Source organism: Gorilla gorilla, chromosome 10, assembly GCF_029281585.2.
Source record: "Gorilla gorilla gorilla isolate KB3781 chromosome 10, NHGRI_mGorGor1-v2.1_pri, whole genome shotgun sequence".
In the NCBI taxonomy this organism is placed as follows: domain Eukaryota; kingdom Metazoa; phylum Chordata; class Mammalia; order Primates; family Hominidae; genus Gorilla; species Gorilla gorilla.
Window position 1 is genome coordinate 35,940,270 of NC_073234.2, and position 22,308 is coordinate 35,962,577.

The 22,308-nt window shown below is 33.0% G+C and overlaps 1 protein-coding gene across 1 annotated transcript in view; it reads left to right on the top strand.

Annotated features, from left to right (window-relative positions):
• Positions 1-22,308, top strand: part of PDE3A (phosphodiesterase 3A) — a 314,502-nt gene that overhangs the window by 178,424 nt on the left and 113,770 nt on the right. The window contains exon 2 of the mRNA XM_019039397.4: positions 5,713-5,763. Within this exon, the coding sequence (XP_018894942.2) occupies positions 5,713-5,763 (51 nt within the window). The remainder of the gene's footprint in view (positions 1-5,712; positions 5,764-22,308) is intronic.

Here is a 22,308-nt window from a genome sequence, read left to right on the forward strand (position 1 = left end):
GGAGCTAAGTACTGTGTAACATACTGTTAGCTGAAGGCTGTGATGTAGAAATTTATTATTAAAAATAAAAGACAGAGAGAAGAATTTATTCCATAAGGATCAAAATGACTTAGTGTCAAAGCAGTTAGGATTTTCAAAATGCTTTCTATAACAGATTGTGTTTCTTTTCAAGGAAGTTTACTTTGTTTGCCAGGAATAAATTTAAGGGTCTTCATTGTGCCTATCTTGGTTAATGAGAACTGAGAAGAGAAGAAACATTCTCTTTTTAAAAAAATTTTTTTTAGAGAATTTCTTCATCAGACGGAAAGATTTTATTTGCCATTTGCAGGCATAACCTTGGTGACCTATATATCCCCAGACCTTCTAGTAAGATGCTTATTAAAATGTCATTACCCAGAGGAGTAATCATAAAATAGCCAGAGGGTATTTTTTATAGATGGTGAGAGACAAACATTTTTTTCTCCCTGAATTAAGTAGTTATGTACTCTTATCAACTAGAATATATTTAAACTTACTTTTATTTATTTTTCCAGTCTCAATCTCTCCCTCTCTGTTTTATGTTTCTAGCAACTTTATGTAACTAATCTTAAAATCATAAGCATTCCTTCTCCAAAAAGAGTATCATATCATCTTAATAAAGTTTCTCTTTTCCCAGAATTGCTTAAGTAGCATGCTGCTATTCATTTCTCTTGAAAGTTTAGTCAAAATGAATTATTTTGCAAAAAGGAAAATTCCACAGTTTCTATTTCTTTTCCTCATTGTCTGTGGCCCATTAACGTCTTTTATCTGCTACTATGATAATGTCAAATGATTACTTTGGTCATCTGCAACTTAACACTAATCTTATCTGTTTAATTGAAAGGATGTTTTGACTTTCTCTTTGAAATAATATCAACATCATTTTGCACTTAATTCTGAAATTCATTGACCTCAGTGTGCAAGCTGTCTTCTTTACTATTTATTGTGAATAACCGTTTTTTTTTATTTGTTGTAATCACACATCAAGAAAGGGCTAGGGAGATGTCTTTGTGAAACATTTATCCCTATGGTTCTGTTTAATAAGAATACTTACCAGTAGCTAAATGCCTCATTTTATTTTAAATAATCTGTAATATTAAGTCAGTTTATCACACTATGAGTAGTTTTTTTTAATGGATTCTGACAATATGCTGCTTATTGTAGTCTTTCATCCTTTATCTGAGAACTATGTTTTTATGACAGGAAAATATTTTTTATACAAATAGGATAAAAATTCATATGCTGTCATGCACTAATATGAAGTTTATCCTTACATCTCCCACTCTCCACCCCACGCCCCATCTAGTGGCCAGAATGCTGTAATCGTGGGAAGGAATAAAGCTCTGACACTATGCAGTCCCTACCCCCATCATTGCCTCTTTCTTTGCATTAAAAAAAAAGAAGAAGAAAATACACTGAAATAATAAATGCTAAATTTTGGCTCAGATTATTTTAATTAGAAATGGAAGTTTAATGATAAACTCTTTGTATTCTTCAAATCCAAAAGGAAAAATATCCTGTTTATTTCCTTTGGTGCTCTTATTGACTGTAGAACATTACAGTATCTCATTTGTCATATGCAGAGTTCATTCTTTTTGAATATATTTCACATAGGATGTAGATTTCTGTAACTTTTTTTATTACTTTGAAAAAAGTAGCCATAGTGTACATTTTAAAATACTACCACATTCTTGGTTAGCTCATACCTTTCAAATATAATATAAAGATGATATAATATATAAATAAGAATGGAAAAGAATTTCTTTGCCCTGCATATTTCTCAGTTTGTTATATAATGCTAGGAAATAACTCTCTGATGCATAACACACTTGGCAAATTTTACTGTTTTATGCTTTAAAAGAAAAAGTCAAATTTAGATAGTGAATTTTTTGAAATGCATCTTACAAGCTCTGATTTGCAAATTACCAAATTGATCTTATCTTCTGGAGTAAATGATGACCCAAATAAGTCTACATTTTGAGTGTTTTTGTTCTTTGACTAAAATCGTCATCGTTAAGATAATTAATGGCAGAAGGCAGTGAATTACGTGCTTTCCTCGTTTTAATTCTGGTCCTACAAAAATGTTTCCTTTTTGACTTACTGTCATCATGAAATATTCTCTCTTAAATCAATATATTGTGGATTACAACTTGTGTTTGTAAGATTTATTTACCTCTTTTAGTTGTGATAGGAGAATTTACCACCTTATTTTGATCCTGTTAGTTTAAATTCATTAGCAAGGAGGATAACAGTTTTAATAGTCAGCATTTTGTAAATCTTCCAGAAGATTTTGATAAATCATTTCACTAGAAGCCTATTGCTCAATTTATTGCCACGTTAAAGTTGCCAAAAATAATGATCTCATCTTCCTATTTTAATGTAAGGTATTGTCAATGTTTGAAATGTGTCAAGAATTGTTTTTGATAGTTCTAGTGAACAACTAATTAACTGATTTTAATTTATGTTTCTAAATCATACTACTTATTTCATTAGTTAATTATTGCTTGTGAACCATATTATAATCATCTTTAGTATCAATAAATATTTTTGAGATGATATAATGCCAGTAAAGCCATAAATTAAAAAATTAAAGCATTAAAGAAATATCTACTATGTAAGCATTCAATTTTATATAATGATTATCTGGGTCAGTGTACCCAAAATTGTGTGCTAGCCAAACTACAATTAAATCATCATGATAATTCCAAGGCTTAAAACAATTGACTATGTCTGTTAAAAATGAGTAGCTTAAAATTCATTAAATTACTTTGTTATGTTTTTTTACCTATTATACCGTGAACATTTCCCATGTTCTTTTTTATAAAGGCCTTGGAAGCCAAATTTTAATTGCTCTATGGTATCATTTTGTATACCATAATCTATTGAGTAATTTCCCTTTTGTTGGATAAACAATTAGTAGCACATTATAGTTACTGGATTTTTAGATCTTAGTTTACTGGTTCAAAGGGTATGAATTTTTAATAATATATGTATTATATATATTTTATATGTGTGTAAATATATATATACAATGTGTATAAATATATATTTGTTATATAGTAGCAATATATATGCTTAGTTTACTCCTTGTTTTCCAAATATTCAACATTATTAATTTGCAAATATAATAGGCAATAGTAGTATCTTGTCATAGTTTATATTGAATTTCTTTTACTTCCAATAAAGTTAAATGTCTTTCCATAGATCTATTTATTTTGTAAGTTGTTCTCACTCTTCCCTCAGTTTTTTACTAGGGTTGGGATTCTTTCAAATTTGTAAGAACCCTTGGTATCTTGACGATATTATTCTTTACCTAAGTTTACTACAGATATTTTACCAATGTGACATTTGTGCAAATACTCTAAAGTTTTATATAGCCAGATCAATTTGTCCTCTTTTGTAATAAAAAAAGTCTTTAAAAAAAGATTTAGATTTATTTAATTTTTTTTTATTTCCCAAGATAGGTTGAGTATTTACCTGGATTTTATTCTATTTTATATTTACAGTTTTGTCTTTTTAAAAATTTGTCTTTTAAATCTATAATTAATATTACCATTTATTATAAGGTTAGGCTTTAATTATTTTTTACCCTCAAAAGTCTATTTTTCTTTTTCTTTCTTTTTTTTTTCTTTTTTTGTGAGACAGGGTGTCACTCTGTCATTCAGGCTGGAGTGCAGCAGCGCGATCTCAGCTCACTGCAATCTTGGCCTTTCAGGTTCAAGCGATTCTCCTGCCTTAACCTCCCAAGTAGCTGGGATTATAGGCGTGCCCCACCACGCCCACCTAATTTTTGTATTTTTAGTAGAGAAGGGGTTTCACCATGTTGGCCAGGCTGGTCATGAACTCCTTTTTTTCATTAGTTGAATAATTCATCAAATACAAAATATTTTTGATGTTTTCTTGCTTATATTTTGTTAGCACACATACGTATATTTATTCCAAATTATTTCATTCATTTGCATTTTTAATGCTAAACCATTATCCCCAAATTTGGTTAAGTTTTATAATATATCTTAATAACCAGAAAGGTATTTTCATCACTTGTAACATTTTCTAATGGATTCTTTTCTTTTGAGACGGAGTCTCACTTTGTCTCCCAGGCTGGAGTGCAGTGGCGTGCGATCTTGGGTCACTGCAACCTCTGCCTCCCAGGTTCAAGCAATTCCCCCGCTTCAACCTCCCAAGTAGCTGGGGCTACAGGTGCACACTACCACGCCTGGCTAATTTTTGTACTGTTAGTAGAGACAGGGTTGACCCGTCTGGTCTCGAACTCCTCACCACAGGAAATCCGCCCGCCTTGGCTTCCCGAAATACTAGGATTACAGGCATAAGCCACCGCGCCCCGGCCTCTAATAGATTCTTTTTTATTGTATATACTTGAGGTGTACAACATAATATTTTGATGTATATTTACAATGTAAAGTAATTACTAAGGTCAAGTAAATTAACATCCGTCGTCTCTCATAGTTTTAACTTTGTGTTTGGTGAAATCACCTAAAATCTACCCTCTTAGCAAACTTCAGCACACTGTATAACATCATGAGGTATAGTTCTCATGTTCTCCATTGTATCGCTACACTTATTCATCTGACGTAACTGATTATATATGTTTATACTCTCCAATGAAATTTATGTTCTTTAAAAATTAAAAATACTGTTAGCTTTTGATTGAAATCTAGTTAAACCTGAAATCTAGTTAAATTTGTTTGAGTAGAATTGAGCACTCAATAGTTTATAGAATTAAGTCTTCTTTACCAGTAGCACTGTATGTCCATCAGTAAATTTTTACCATTTTCTGTATATGGTTATCAAACATTTCTTGATAATATTCAAAGGCATATTATTTTTGTTGCTATTGTGAACAGTTGTTTGTTGTTAAGTCTACTTAGGAGTCATTGCTGCTATACAGAAAAGCTAATAACGTACATAAATTCATTTATAGTCCATCTTATTGGTGTGCTAGCTTATTAGTTGTAAATACTTCTTCAGCTGGTACTGATGACTAATGAGATTACTGACAGATGAATGGAGTTTCATTTCTCTGAGTCAATATCTTTTATTTCCTTAATATTCTTAATGTTAAATGTTATTTTCAATAAGTAAATATTCTTCTTTGTAAGCAAGGTAGCTCAGGGCTATTACCACCATAGGAATAACGTGATAATATTTTATAGGTTATTATTAAAAATCTACGTTTTGTGACTATGTGGGCATATTTCATATTAAATATTTAATAATTTTACTCTTTAGAACTCTCAAGATTTTTATAGTTTTGAAGGAGGATTAAAAATTATTGAACTGATTTGGCCTTCTGGTTCTTATCATTTGCGGCAGTAGATTTAACTGCAGTAGTCATATACCCAGAATATTTTCTTAAGAAGCTAAAGGCTTAATAATATGCAAATAAAGCTTTACATGGTTTAACATCTATCTAGGATGTTCCTGACAGAGCTATACAGTAGCTTCTTTTATCACACAGTGATATTAAAATACTCTCAAAATGATTAGAAGTTGAAATATTAGCTATCAAACCAGGAGTTTGCTACTAATTTAGGTATGCTAATTTATTCATGATAGCTATTTAATATATTACTAATAAAGATTGGAACAACCTGATTATTCTTTAAAATAAAGAAGAAAAATGTTTGTCAGGTAAAATAATCATTTAACTTATTATAATTTTCATCTTTCCAGCTCATGGGGCATTCAGAATGGGACCACAAACGAGGGCCAAGAGGATCACAGGTAAGTTTCTTTTCCTTTTCTTTTTCACGTTTCGTTTCTTAACACTTTCAGCCACGGGTTTTCTAAAACTCAAGAGATAATAAAAAGTAGAGCGAGGAAGAGGCAAAATAACCATGCCATTTGTTTTTATTTAAGTTAACTATAATTAAAGTCTGGATTTCAAATCCCAAAGGCAGATGCCAGGATATTCCTCCTAAGAGCTTTCTGGTATCCCAGATTGGTTGTGTTTATATGAATATAGATTTTATATTCATCTTGTCTCGGCAGAATACATTTTGATCAGCAACCCACTTTCTTTATTCATTTCCTTTGACAATTTTTCCGTGTATTTTCTTTTTTCTTCAGCTTCCTGTTTTTGGTTAAATATTTTGAAATATAATCAGACTAAACTCTGAACTAATTACAAGATTTTGTCTCTAAATTAACTCTCTTCATCTGAGGGAAACAGAAAGATGAAAGGACCTATTATTTTTGAAAAGAAACAAATTCTAAATCTTTCTATATTACCAGAATGTTTTCATTGTCTTGCTTTATGTCTTAGGCAAAGAGAAAAGCTTCCATGACGCATTTATGCTTTTTAATGACCTAATTAGACAATGTGGATTTGTTTTGCTTTCATAATTACTTTCCCTGATGGAATAAAGGCTGAGCTTTACACTGAGAAAATTATTTCTCCTCCTAGAGCACTTTGTGAAGAAATATAAAAATAATTTCTCTCATGGCAGCCTATGGTTACCTGACTGTAAACATGCAAAATAAAAATTAAGTGGGTGGAAATTTTTGCTTCTATTGCACACATTTTGTATTTGCTACTAAAAATATATATAAATTACAAAGGGCAGTTGAATGTGCAATACTGTAAATGAAAGTTCATTGGAAAGTGGGGGCTTCTCCCAAGTGTTTACAAAGCTGATTGGTTCTTGTGTTGTCATTAAACTTGTGTGAATAACTCTATTTAATTCAGGTCACCAGGAGAACAAAACCAAGTCAATCAATTGTTTTAGTTCACATTTTAATGACTGATTTTATTTCTGTCCAGTATCAATTTGATTAGTAAATAATGTAAACCAATTAAATTAGGATCATCTAAAAGAATTTATGCCTTACTTTATTTCCCTCACTCTCACCTCCCCTTCATTTTCTCTGAAAACTCTTCCTCTGTACACATCTATAAAATTTTAAATCAAAATTTGCTGCAAGGTCAGTAATGAAGGGATTAAATTAACATAGAGTAAATTCTTCATGATTCTAAACCAGTAAAAATGTAAAGATAAGTGCAAGTAAGAAGGTCCATGGTTTCTGATGATTGCCACCAAAACATTTTGATATTCAAAACATGCCAAGCAAGTTGTTGAGGACATGTCTCTTCAAAGCAAGGTAGTGTTATATATAGAAAATTTTTGTTTAATATATACATCATTTACTCTCTATTTTGCTTACTTTGGTATAATTTATCTTCAGGTTTAGATTGGTCACTATGTCAATATAAATTGACAAAAAAAAACTTTACAATTGTACAGTATGGTTTTTGTTAACTTTCAGTATAAAAAGAACAAAATTTTTAAAATTCCAAATATTGCATATAGCTAGAAAATGTGAGAATTCCACATATAAACAAAAGCTATTTTCATAAATAAAATTTGATTATATTTGAAAGCCTGAGGTGGTTCTAAAAAGCAAAAGCATTAAAATCGGCTTGCATGAATTACCATTATCAACATCAAGTCTTTTTTGGATCTCTTAACCAGCAAAATAGCTATTCTAAATATAGTATACCTTTGTCCCATTTTGATTCCTCAACTCAGATGAAAACTGTCAAAGTAAAAAACAAACACAACACACCAAAAGATAAGAACAATAAGAACCATAGCAAAAAAGTTAAAAAGAAAGAGAATTTCCAAAGAATTTGGAAATTTCAGGTAGATAAATTAAGCCTTAAGTAATAACCTCTTATCTGATTTCAATTCCCTGCTGATGAAATAATAATAATAATAATAATAACAACAACAATAATGTTTTCATGTTTTGGATAATTGATCCCTTCTTTTATTGCTATTATCTCCTTGGTCAATATGTCTAAAGCCTTCCAGCTTTTCAAGGGGAACTTCAGACAAGTTGCACTTGAACACAGACCTCTTAATAGTTTACTCCAAAGCGTTGCTCAAGTTCCATCTTAGTTAATTTAGAACTGGTTTCTAAGCACTTGCTATGTTTACAGCACTGTGGTGGGTCTAACTGAAGAAAACTGAAAAGACAAGTATACTGCTTTCCAAGAGCTCACAAATTATTGTTGGAAATACAGCAATATTTGTATATATAATTCACATATAAGGCAATCTGGTAGATGCAACATTACATACAGTATGCGGTGCATGATGACATATCTGTGAATGACAGTATATATGATGGTGGTCACATAAAATTATAATACCATGTTTTCAGTATGCCTTTTCTATGTTTAGATACACAAATACCATTTGTTACAATTGCCTACATTTTTCAGTACAGTAACATGCTGCACAGATTTGTAGCCTAGGAACAATAGGCTATAGCATATAGCCTAGGTGTATAATAGGCTATACCATCTGGTTTGTGTAAGTATGCTCTATGATGTTCCCACAACAAAATCCCCATCATTAAGTGACATATATACAAAGTATAATAAGACTATATATATACATTGCGAGGCCGAGGCAGGCAGATCACCAGAGGTCAGGAGTTTGAGACCAGCCTGTCCAACATGGGAAACCCCGTCTCCACTAAAAATACAAATAATAATAATAATAATAATAATAATTAGCCAGGCATGATGGTGGGTGTCTGTAATCCCAGATACTCGGGAGGTTGAGACAGGAGAATCTCTTGAACCCTGGAGTGGAGGTTGCCGTGAGCCAAGATCATGCCACTGCACTCCAGCCTGGGCAACAGAATGAGACTCCATATCAAAAAAAAAGACTGCATATATACAAAGTGAGATAGGATTTAGGTGGAAGAGTATTTCTTACTCCCTAGTAGACTAGGAAATACCTCTGAGAAGTGATGATATCTGAGGTGTGGCTTTAAGGATGGGTAAGCTTTCGAAAGTACAGAGGAAAAGGTGGATGAAAAAGCTTTGGTAAAAGTCTGAACTGAGAAGAGTGTGGGACACATTTGAATATATGTGAATTTTTTTATAACTTCTGTATAAATACTTTTGGATGGCAACTCTTACAGCAATTACTGTGAAGGGATAATCTGGAGAATGCTATACTTTATTGACTAGATAGGCAGAGGAAGTTAAGAGGGTCAAGAGTTTGAAACTGAGTACTATAAGAATTAGGACCATTAACACAGAACAGTTTAGATGAAAGATGATGAGTTCAGGGTTGGCAATATTAGGTGACAAGTGAAGGTGACAATTCCAAAACAAAGTTTCAGGCACATACTCGAGGCCTGATTAGAACAAAGGGTGTCAGTTTGGGAATGCTAATCATACAGGAGATCATTGAGCTCCTCCAGTAGATGGGCTCCCAGAAATATATTAAAAGAAAAAACAGAATAAAAGTCTGATTTTTGGAAAATATGCTATAAAGACTAGAAACAAGCTGAGGAGGGAGTTAATATGAGTGTGCATGATCTTACTAGAGACCAGGTGGAGGAGAAATGATTCAGAACCAAAAGTAGTTACACCAAGGAGAGGAATGAAATCACAGACCAAGGTTCAAGAAAATTAAAAATGTAGCAGATGTCTTTGGGTTTAGTGATTAGGAGGACATTAGTGAACTTTCAAAGAACAGTTTTGAGAAAGAAGTGGTGGAAAGAAGAATATAGAAGAGAATAGTGTAAGATACCAGAAGAGTCTCTTGGAAGAGCTTTGTTTTAAAAGAAAGTTGGGATTGCAGAAAGAGGTGGCAGCAAGAGTGATTTATTTATTTACTTACTTATTTGTTTATTTTTAATGCTAAGGTGAGATGTGTGTCTTAATTACTGGCAGATGAAAAGAATTAGTGTGGAAAAGAAAACACTGAAAATTCTCAATAGTGAGCTGATTCAGGACTGAGGAAATGGTGCGGTTCAGGGAAGGGAATGTGCTTTCTTCCAGAGTGGTCCTTTTGGCACTTCTTCATGTGTTTTCCTCACCGGAAACCCACCCCCACCCCTACCCCATACCAGCCATTTACACTATATCAGAGAAACTGGCCCTGTTTGCAAATGAAATACTGGATAAATCCACCAAAAAGTACAGATGGGTAAGCTTTGAAAAGAAAGTAGAGGCCAGGGGCAGTGGCTCACGCTTGCAATCCCGGCACTTTGGGAGGCCGAGGCAGGTGGCACCTGAGGTCAGGAGTTTGAGACCAGCCTGACCAAGATGGTGAAACCCCACTTCTACTAAAGATACAAAAATTAGCCAGGAGTGATGGCATGTGACTGTAGTCTCAGCTACTCGCAAGACTGAGACAGAATAGCTTGAGCCCCGGAGGCAGAGGCTGCAGTGAGCCAAGATTGCGCCGCTGCACTCCAGCCTGGGAGAAAGAGCGAGACTCTGCTAAAAAAAAAGATATTTCTAATAGAAAGAGAGAAAAGAAAAAATAAGAACAGATATTATAACATTAAAAGGTATTATGAACCGATTGACTTCAGTTTTCTTGGTAGGGTTAAGGATATAATAGTGAAAAATCTTGAATGCTAGAAAACATATGGAATAAATATTGTTTTAGATATCTAAAAAAGGGATCTTGCTTGATTCCTGCCCAGTACAAAGCAGAGAGCTGTGTCAGATGTGAGTGTGCTAGCCTGCAGGATGAATTTTAACATATTTTACTTTGATTCACAAAACATAGATATATGTCAGGTACTTTTTTTTAGCCTTTGAGGAATCAGAAATAGACAAAACGTTGGCATCTAGCAGCATCTAATTTTTTTTTTTAAAGTCAACCTTAATTATTGCTAGGATAGAGTTAAGCTTCCCCTGGCTTTTCCCGGGATACTTAATAAATAAGGGATTTTCTCAAATTTCCCTTTGTATTTCAAAATTGTTTCATATATGCATTATCACAGAATTTAAGATGCACCATTCATATCAAATACTTGTCCTGTAGAAAAATACCTATCTCTCTTCTAGCAAATTCCAACCCTTAATTGCATCTGACTTTTCAGACGCAGCAAGAATGTCATTCAAGCTGACTTATATTACTTTATTCTCAGTAATTCTCTTTCATAATTTGTCAGCTCACTCATAGCTTTCTGGCTGATTTTTCTTCTTTCTTTTTTTAAAAGTATATAACTCTCAAATAGTAGATCACCCAAATGTAGGAAAGATGCTAAATGATAAACAAACTTCCAGCAGCATGCAGAACTCCTTTGTCTGGCAGTGTTCCCAGTAATACCAAATGAAGTCAGGGGATGAAATTCTCAGAAGGCAATTACTTGTTGTTTTTTCTTCATTTTTATTTTTTATTCTTGAAGGAAAAGTTTTCCAGTGGGAAGTAAAGAGAGGCAACAGAAAATATGCTTTTTTTTTTTTTGAGATGGAGTCCAGCTCCGTGCCCAGGCTGGAGTGCAGTGGTGCGATCTCAGCTCACCGCAACCTCTGCCTCCCTGGTTCAGCAATTCTCCTGCCTCAGCCTCCCAAGGAGCTGGGACCACAGGTGTGTACCACCACGCCCAGCTAATTTTTGTGTTTTTAATAGAGACAGGGTTTCACCATTTTGGCCAGCATGGTTTCAATCTCTTGACCTCGTGATCTGCCTGCCTCGGCCTCCCAAAGTACTGGGATTACAGGCGTGAGCCACCGCGCCCAGCTGCTTTTTTTTTTTTTTTTTTTTAATGCTTAAAAACAGTAGGAGGACATTCCAAGGGGCCAATAATTTACTTATCACTTAGTGGAGGCTACTTGTGGAAAAGATTAGTTCAATTTGTGAATTTGTAAATATCCTAACATTTTAATATTCTTGGAACCCTCAGGCCTTTATTTACCAATAGTGAAAAACTAGCACGTTTTTAGTTATTTAGTATATTATTAGTATTTGACTACCAGCCAGACTGTATTAGCTGGACTTAAAAGTACTTACAAGAAACAAATTTTTGTGTTGTCCATCTGGTTTTCAAATGATTGAAGTCTTTCTTTAGATAATAAAATTCTGGTTTGTATGACTCTAAATAATTCAAGTATTATGTGTAAAATACTGGAAGATAGCTGAGTATTCCGATGGAAAAAAAGTGATTAAATGCACTAGACTATCAGTATGCTTACAAATGACCCATGGCCTATTTTGGAGCATGTCTTTAGTGGTTTAACAAGTCCTGGAGGCAACAAATTGTAAAAATTCTAGACTAAAAGCAACTACCTAGATCAGTGAGCCTTTATAGCATAATGTTAAGTCTCAAGGATGAATTTTGATGAGGAGTCATTGTGCTTTACTTTTTTGTCTGTAATTTCAAGGGAATGGATCTGATTGTGATACCTACTGAAGTTGATTAACCTAATCATTTGCCTACTAATGGCCTGATTCAGTGACAGGTCACTTCTTTTCTAGGTTAAATCATTTGTTTTTGATAAGAGAATGTGGAGAGAAATTTAAATGCCTTTTCATATTTATCTGGAGTAATGCCATATATATTTATTGAAGTTAATTCCTTTTAATGCATTTTAGAAAGATGACCAGCCATATTTCCCAGGAATTTGTTCCAAGGGATTAATGTGAGCAGATTGGGAGCTCATTATTACGTCTCTCAAATGTCCGACATGTTACCAGGGAATAATTTATGCCCTAGAGCTAGCTGCCAGTGCCACTTTTTCTACAAACATAGTGTCTTTCACTTGCATTTCTTCCTCCTTTTTCATTTTTCCATATATCAACCTAACAACTATTAATATTCGTTCAGAAATTTTTCCAATAATTGTTTAACTTTTGGCAACTCTCCAAAGACAGTTTGGTTTTGGGGTTTCTCGTTTGCTTGTTGTTTTGAGAAATTTGTTTAAATTTTGCTTATACTAACGGGGACCACACAAAATATATTTGCCTAGGGCCTCACTTATTGTAGGGATGGCTTTGTCATTGCATGTAATAGTGACAGGAAGGGACCTAAATATCATATCTATCTTCTCCATTAGGTCTTCCTCTAGATATTTAAAATTTTATCCTTTAGTCAGTTCTGCACTATTGGACAATTATTTTTTACTCTTCCCCCACTCTTTGAAATTGCTTTTATTTAGTTACTGTTTAGTATTATGTCTTTAATTTGCATTGACAAACTGCAAGACACAGTTCTTAGCAAATCTATCATAGTAGGGATATTGCTGACAATGTCCACAGCACACACAGTGTCAAGAGGATGGGGAGACATTTCTCTCTGTCCTCAGAGAAGGGAAAACAGTGTTTCTCTTTAACGACTGAACCCACTAGTATGTTAGTTCTCTAGCATCCCTGGTCTCTACCTAGTAGAGGCCAGAAACAACACCCCCAGTCCCCAAGCTGTGATAAGAAAAATGTCTCTAGACATTGTCAAATGTTCCCTGGGAATCAAATTTGCTTCTAGATGAAAACCACTGAAATTACAGCATAATCTCATTGATAGGTGTATGGAAGATAGTAAATAAATATTTAGTGATTAATCTTGACACTTTATGTAGGAAAATGAGAACATGTTTCTTCAAGCATTTATGCTTTCAGGTTTTCAGGTTTCATCTTTAAGTCTATCGAATAGAAATTTTAAAGAACATACTCATTTCATTGTGAAGTAGTTTTCTCAGAGTGGAATTATGTCCAAGAAATCTAATGGCTAGGTTGGGGGGGAATGTACTCTTCCCACACTTACACATTTAAGTGATTCGCAGGAGGAAAGAGAGTTTGGCTCTGTCCTCACAGTAGTTTCATGGAACTTGTGTTTCAGGGAAACTAATGGATGACCTTCAGTAAGTGACTCTTTATTACAGGCCCTGGTCTCTTAAAAGAACATTGATGAACAGGAATCAAATCCACAGAAATAAAAGGGAAAATTGCCACTGGCATTTATGCTTTTATTGTTTTCCCCATGTTTATAGATTAGTAGACATGTTGTTTAATACTTATTGAATGACCCTCTTATGTTGGGGCCTGTGGACATCATTTCCATGACATGGGCACTACCTTGTGTTTGTTCAGCCAAATCACAACCTGTGGTACTTTATTTGAAACGAAACAAAGCAATCAAATAAACAACCACTGATAATAGATGTTTCTCTGCAGGGACTGCAGATAGTTTAAGCAATAGTCAATTTTACTAAGTGTACAAAAGCATATTTTGAGAGAGAAATAAAAACAAAAATAATACTTATCACTTTAAGCCACAGTTTCTGACCACTGTTGCAGTTGTGACTTTTCTGATATTCTTTCCCCCAGATAGTTTATTGTAAACATTAAGAAAATTAATGCAAGTATTTTGCATGTACGTTCTTGTAAAGTAAATATACACATTCTGAAAAATTTCCAGCTCTCAAGTTTTGCCTTCCACTTGAGAGAATAACAGAAGAAAAATATGCTAACTTGATAACAGTTAATTTTATCTTTGAATTGCAATATCTGACAAAGGGAAATAATTTTTATCTCACGCTGGGTGATTTTATACCATCGGCAGCATTGAGTAAGATCTTGTTTTATATTAATCCTGACAACATACCCTAAAAGGGAAGTTCTGTGGGTGGATTTTTGATTTTTACTCCACTTATAGGTAAAACTGATAAAAAAAGATTGTGCCAAAAAAAATCAGCTTCTCATAGAAGATTAAAATCTAAGACTAGGATGTATTAACTAGAACAAATAATCAGATATAGAGGTAGGTAAAGGTGATATAGGGTGGAGGAGGTTATATGGAGTAGTAAGGACAGTTAACAGGAGAGGGTGAATTGAGGCAAAGAAAATGGGAAATGTTGATCTTTTAAGATGAATATTAACATCCATTTTCGTATACTAACAAAAAAACACAGGAAACGGGCTTTTAGTACATTCTTGGTACAATTTTTTTTTTATTTGGAGAAATTGAATGTTTTAATTTCTTATTAACACATATCCAGGCTATATGTATAAGTATGTATTTCTAATAGCATTAACATCTTATTTATGGTACAGGAATTTTTCTTTACAGCCATTCTAGGGAACAAACTAAAATATTGTTTAATAGCATTCCTCACAAGATTTTATATTCTCATCAAAGGTACTGATTTTCTTAAAACGTTTTACCTCGGGAGAACAAAGGTGGTTTAGCAGTTATGCTGTCAACATTAAGTGATTGTCCCATGTTATGTAAAATTCAGCCATCGTGTAAACATCAGTAAACCCAAAGTTACCAGGGCTGACAACTACAAAGAAAAAGCCTGGAATAATATTAGCGATATTAACTAAAATTATCTTAAAAGTCACAAAAATGAAACTTCTTGTCAGATTTGATTTTCTAGATCACAGAACTTTGTTTTTGCTTTTTGGCGGAGTTTTTTTTTCCCCTTTTTTGGTGGTGATGCTTGTGTAATAAGCAATTCTTGGAAAACTCTTAAGTGTTACAAGTTAAAGCTTATTCTTATTGGAAATCTGCAGGTTATCAAACTTGCATCAAAATAGTTTGCTCGCTGAGTTCTGTGGTGTTGTGTTTAAATACTTCTGGGTGACAGTTTCCACTTGGATCTCTACAAGTATTTCCATTTTAGAATTTTGTAATCATATTCTTTGTTTTCAAATCATTTTAACCCTGAATTTAGAGAAAGTTGTTTACATAGTATCACACAGCGATACACACTTAAAAGGGTATTTTTTTTTAAGTTTAGGAGGAAAAACCTCTCAGAAAATTGTGCGTGAGACAAACGGAGTAGAAATCGCAAAAATAAACTACATCATGATCAGTCAGGAAGATGTAGTGCAAACAGATATAAAAGCTCTAGTTCTCAAAGGACTGGGAGCAGAGGAGTGGAAAGAAGTTGTCTATCAAAGATGATGACTGGAAAATATAGAAAAGACCATCTCATGAAGCAAAAAGAACATGGCCATTGAAGCCATGTTGAAGTTAGAAACATGCAGTGAATTTTTTTTTTTTTTTTTTGTTACTGGGAATGAATGATGATTTGGGGGACCGACAGGTCTTAACTCCACTTTTACCACTCATTGTCCCTATTCAGGTGTACGGTGACTTAGTGCCATAACTTTGGTGACATTTCTCTTCTGGTGCCTCAAAAATATGGTAGTATATGCACAATTATTGCATTTTCAGGCCTTTGCATGAGTTTTTAAAGAGTATTCCAATTAACTATAAGTTTAGGAAATGTAATCCTAGGACAATTTAGTTTTCTTTTTTCATGGAGAAATACAGCATGACTTCAAACAAGTTTTGCTAAATAGTAAATTTGCAGCAGCCAGTTTTGTTTTATACTGATTATGGCAACCTTGTGTATAGTGAATTTGTAATTAATACTTCTAAAATAAATGAAAACATTATAATTTATGAACTTAAGAGTTTCATTTATTCAAGTAAGCTTTGCTGAACCAGTGTGTCTTGAGGAAATCTGTTAATCCATAATAAAATATAGCAGCCCTTGAGGAATTAGTTAAATTATATCTAAAGCATGAATAATAAAGCCAAGAAGCCTTTTGTTTTATTTATGCTATTCCCCTGCTTTCAGGCTTTTCTGTTTCGAAAGCATACAGCTAAGTTGAGATTCCCAACTTTTAATGTCCATGATACCTTATTGTAGGACAGCATATTATTACTTTGACTGTAAACTGAAATTACTGGATGAGGAATAATTTGTCATGTTGTCATTACTTAAGGAGAAGATAGTATTTAAATATTGACTTTTTCATACAGGAACATGTGTTCTCATTCTCTAGGCATGTGACTACTCCCCCCCACTTCCTCCCTTTTTTCTTTTCTTTTTTTCTCTTATCACATGGAACTTTTGGGCTCAGGAGTGATTCTGTCTCATGCAGCTTAGGGATCTGAAATTTACAGAAGGACTTTAATAGAAGCTTATGACACATGATATGACCAGGCTTTTCACTATTTTTTGCCATTTATTTGGCTTAAAATCAATGGAACAAACTGAACTTGGCATTACTATTTCTGTTCAAAAAGAAGAAAAATATATAATTTTACTGTTTTTTATGTTTTGGTCTTGGCACTGTGGCTTTTGTTTATGGAAAAAGACAAGAGAGGAAAAAAGCATTATTTTAACTTCACATGATAAATAATCATACCAAACTGATATTTCCTTAAAAAGTATTTGTTTGTTTTTCTTATTACAATGAGTATTGCTAGTAATTCAGTGCAAGTTTGAAATTATATACTGGTAATATCTTCTTTAAATAGCATTATAGGTTTAAGTACATCACCAACATCATAACTTTATAGAGATATTGCATTAGAATTCATCTAGTTTCTGTACTTATTCATGAATAAGAGATGCTTATGTAGATGTTATTTCTTCTTGACAAATTCTATTAGCATAAAATAAAAGCATTAATATTTACTTTTAATAAAAGTCATAACATTTAGCGTTAAGTTCCTTTATAAGTGCTTTGTGGACATTATTAACTAATTTAAAACATCAACTATTTTTATCTGGAGTGAATTTCTGCCAATATTAATTAGGAAAAATAGGGATATAAATAACGTCTATGGCTTCTAAATGTTTAAAAGACATTCTATGTTCGTCATTTTATGCACTGGTGGTTGTGGAAATTTTAATCAGTGGATACAGCATTGGAAGTAACATTTTTGGGAATGAACAGTGTTATACATATTATATGCATAGCTAGAAGCATAGGAGAGGCTGTCATTTGTTATACTAGATATCAAATTGTTGAACCCGTCTCTCTTTTCATGTGACACAACATTTCAAACATACAGCACAGTATAGTGAATAATATACAAAAGCTAGGTAGATTTAATGAATATTAAAATTTTCTGTATTTGATGCAGTATTTTTGTTGATAGCTATACGACTGCTTAGAAATAATCTCATTAAACTTTTTCATAATGTATACATTATTCCCATTAATAGATATATACTTCATTAAATTTATTTTACTATGTTTGACCTTTTGGGAATTTAGAGAATATGGATAAAGAAGTAGTTTAGAGAGCATGGAAAAGAATTAGAGGAAATGGAAAGGATTAATTTTCAAAGAGACAAGCAAAATTGGTTGATTTTAATTTTTAAAGGCTGAGTACATTGATAAATGTGGATACAAGTAATATCTATTTTAATACCACCTGGAAAAAGCTGGCATATAGCCACCACATTAATAAATATGTGTGTATAAATGGGTTATTCTAAATGAATGAGTGTTGTCATAAGCATGCCTTATATTAAAAATAAAATCATTATCTTTATGGAGATATAAAAAAGTAAGATATTTTATTAACATTATTCTTTTCCAAATATGCTAACTTTGGTAACCACATTTAAAGTCTTTTTGAAATCATGTTTTAAAAAATCATCCCTATGATGGTCACCAGATTAACTTATTAATATCAGCTTCATTTAGAGAAACTATGAAATTGGAAAACTGATATTATGTATTGCTTCACTGTCTTCTACAAATACTTTCTGTACATTGTATATAAATAATGTCTTTAAGAGCTTAAAAGATAAAGATGTTCTATATATTTTTATTTTAAAAGTTTATTTATTTATGAGGGAATTAGGGTTACAATAGTATGTCTCTCTCTTCTTTCATAACCTTGTAAGGAGTGTCCTGTTCGCAGCAGAATAGTTTTTGCAGAACAAAATCACAGGATAAGAGAAGAATTGTAAAACCCATTAAGGCATTACCCTATTTAATATTTTTATCATTAATTAATATGCCCCTCATAATGCACATTTACATTTTGACATCAAAAAGAAGAATATGTAGCTAATGTATGAATGATAGAATACAGATTTAGAAAGCTTTCTCATTAACCTTCAGTTAAAATACTAAACTAAGAAGATTCAAGAGGAGAAAATAAAATTTTGCACTTAAGTTTTTAATAAAACTTCAGTGTGGAAAGTACCTGCATATTTGTTCATAAGCAAATGAAGAAAGAAAAAGTAAGATTTAAGAATTTGGATTGACGTCAAGCCCAATATCATATGGCTTTTCTAACAGCAAGTGCCACTTTGGGCTTCACTAACGTATTTATGGCATACAGAACAGATTAATTAATTCAATAAATTCTGCGCTGGCCAGATGACCTCTGCAGTGTTGAATTCAGTTCTGAGTACATAATTTCAAGAAGGATATTGAAAAGCTGATGCACTCACATAAACAATCAATATGTCTAGAAACAGTGTCCCAGATGAGGTGGAAGTTTAGCTTGTGAAAGAGAACTTATGATGAAAAACAAGAGAGGGAGAAAAACTGTGCTCTCTTAAGTTATCAATGCGGTGGCTCACGCCTATAATCCCAGTGCTTTGGGAGGCCAGGTGGGTAGATCACTTGAGGCCAGTGATTTGAGACCAGCTTGGCCAATATGGTGAAATGCCATCTCTACTAAAAATACAAAAAATTAACTGAATGTGATGGTGCATACCTGTAATCCCAGCTACTTGGAAGGCTGAGGCAGGAGAATCTCTTGAACCCAGGAGGTGGAGGTTGCAAGGAACCAAGATCATGCCACTGCACTCCAGCCTGGGCAACAGAATGCGACGCTGTCTCAAAAAAAAAAAAAAAAAAAAAAAAAAGGTGTAAAGGGAGTGAAATTTTTCTCTTTGTCATTCTGTAAGGTGATATTTGGACAAGTGAATAGAACATAGAGCAGTCAGATTTTGCTTAAATATAAGGAATACATTTCTAGCCATTCAAATTGATTTAAAAATAAAATAAGGCAGTGGTTTTCCTAAATATGAAATAGGTTAAATGATTGTGCATAGAGAAGTGTCTGTTAGAGTAGATGAGCCAACTTCGTAAGCATTCATTTTTTTGTTTCTGAACAGTCATGAACAGACCAAGATATGAAAATCTTAATCTCCTAAATTATTGTGTGTCTCAGTGTACCTCAGAGAAGAGTCCTGTAACTATGCTCTTCATTTAATGGAAATTTCCAAATCTAGGCAAACCATGAGTCTTAAGCTCAGATCTAGGCTGACTTCTGTACAGGCTAGAATTGTCAGCTCCCCTTGAGGAGCTGTTTTTAAAGCAGTCATTCCTATGGACTAGCAGTATCCATTCAGTATCAGCTAGTGAGCTTATTAGACGTTCTGATGGACAGTGTTTTAGATGAAACTAGAAAAGTCTTCCTTTTAAGAAGTTTCCCAGGTGATGTGACAAGTGTTCATGTTATGATAGCATCAACTTAAATGTGTCAGTATGGATGATGATTGGATTTCGGTACTTAAAGTAATCTTTGTATTGCTTCTGCCTAAAATTCTAGAGTTAGAGCTAAATTTCTTTACTACTTGATGTTTGTTCATCCATGAATTGTGGGAGCTTATATTGTAGACTGATCTCAGTCATATATTCATTAGTATGGATGAAAGATAATGAGAATAATGTTTGATGAGGAAATGAGGGAAAATAAATGTGGGTACTGAGTACTGTGTTGAAAGACAGGGAAACAGCATTGAGGATTGATACAGGTCTCTCTTCTCACAGCCTCTGGCACCACAGCAATAATACTGTAAACTCTAAGGAGAGCCATTCACATTATAGTGTACATGAATGATGACCCCCCTGGAGTTGTGCAGTGCACAACACTCACAACTGCATACATGATCCTTTTAAGCCCTTTACATCTAATTCTGTACTTAGAATTACTTCCAAAGCCTAAACTTGAATCCTACTTCTGATTAACTCTCAGGAAAACAAAACAAGGCCTGTTATTTCCTGACTCCTAGCTTTTCTACCAATATCTTACCTCTCTATCTAAAGTAGATCAAATATCCTGTACTCTGGGTGGCATCATGTTATTTCACTCCTCTGGGCCTTTACAAGTACATTGTTTCAACTTTTAATAAATCTTAAATCCCTCTTAAATACAACTGAAACATTATTTGAGTCCCAACTCTAAGCACTGTTTTCGTAACACATTTTACATCCATAATGCATTTATCATAGAACTTAGAACACTATGCAAAATTTCCCACTAGACTAAAGCTTCTAGTATCCAAGTAGTACTTCATTTGACTCTCCAATAGTGATTGCCACCCATAAGTTGTTCAGGAAATGTTGAATCAATGAATGAGAGTGGGGCATAAAATGGGAAATTTGAGCACACACAACTTTCATTTAACCTACTTCACTATTTGACTATGGTGTGGCCTTGCTTTTAATTGGAGGATAGCTGGAGTTGCAATCAGTATTCATGAAAGCATGTTTTTAAAAGAATGAGAATCAGTCTAACAGAATCTGAACTTTAAAAAACATCTCATTACTGATTATACATGGTGACGATATTTTCCAAATCGTGGAGCTTCTACTGGGAAAAGGTATGAATAACCTTTTTGTTCTATAATGATTTTCAACAGAAATTATATTAGAGAAGGACAGTTGAAAGCCTTTTAAAAATAAATTCAGAAAGTAATCCAAATCAAGTTTATGATAAACTGGCTCAGAGTATTTATTAAATGTATTTTTAGTTAATTTTTAATGAGGTATAAAAATATGACCTGGGACCAAAAAACTTCCCAGTAAAAGTTCTAGAATGATTTTTTAAGATGTTACAAAACTATCTTAGAATGTTAAACAGAATATTTTATTAACTTAGAACTCTTCACTAAACTCCCAAATGAAAACCAGATCTTTCCATCTCAGTAAAATACTAAAGTGTCATGAAACTTTATAATCCTTATCTAGCACCAAATCTACATTTATCTAAAGATTGACAATGTCCATCCTTCTGCATTTTTTCCTATTTTCCTCGTGGATTAGTAGCATATTTAGAATTTTTGAGGTTTCATGCTAAAATTTATGAAGGAAAATAAAATATATAATACCCCGTCACAGTAGAAGGGAATACTAAACATCTGTTCAAAGAATAACTCATTGAGCAGACAAGTCATTTAAATATAAAATATGCAAATTATACAAGTGATTTTAGTGCTTTGGACAAGATTATTCACTGCCACGGTCCCTCCAATTCTGAAGTTCGTGCATGTATTTTATGTTTTACTTAGAATGAGTTATTTTTGTAAATGTATGAAATACCAAATCAGAAATGCCAATATATAATATCTTCCCCCCATACTGTACTGATTGTTATTCATCAGTAACTACCAGTCAAATGACTAGTCTACATTTCTAAACACACTGAAATTTCCAAACTTGGGAGTTGGTTCATTTGAGAGTGAAGTGCTTAACTGGTGATACTTGTGTCTTTTTAAAAACTGACTTTGATGGTAAGTTTTTCGTATTTTATAAGGAATTTTTCATTGCTTCCTGTAACAAAACATAAAAGATTTAAAATAAAATACTTAAAATATACCTTGAATTAATTAAAGGAAAAAGAAAGCAACGTTAATTGAATATGTATTTTTGCCATATATTGTGCTAAGTACTTTTTTCACAGAATTTATTTTAGTCTACAAAATAATTTCTGAGAATAGATAATTTATTTATTCAG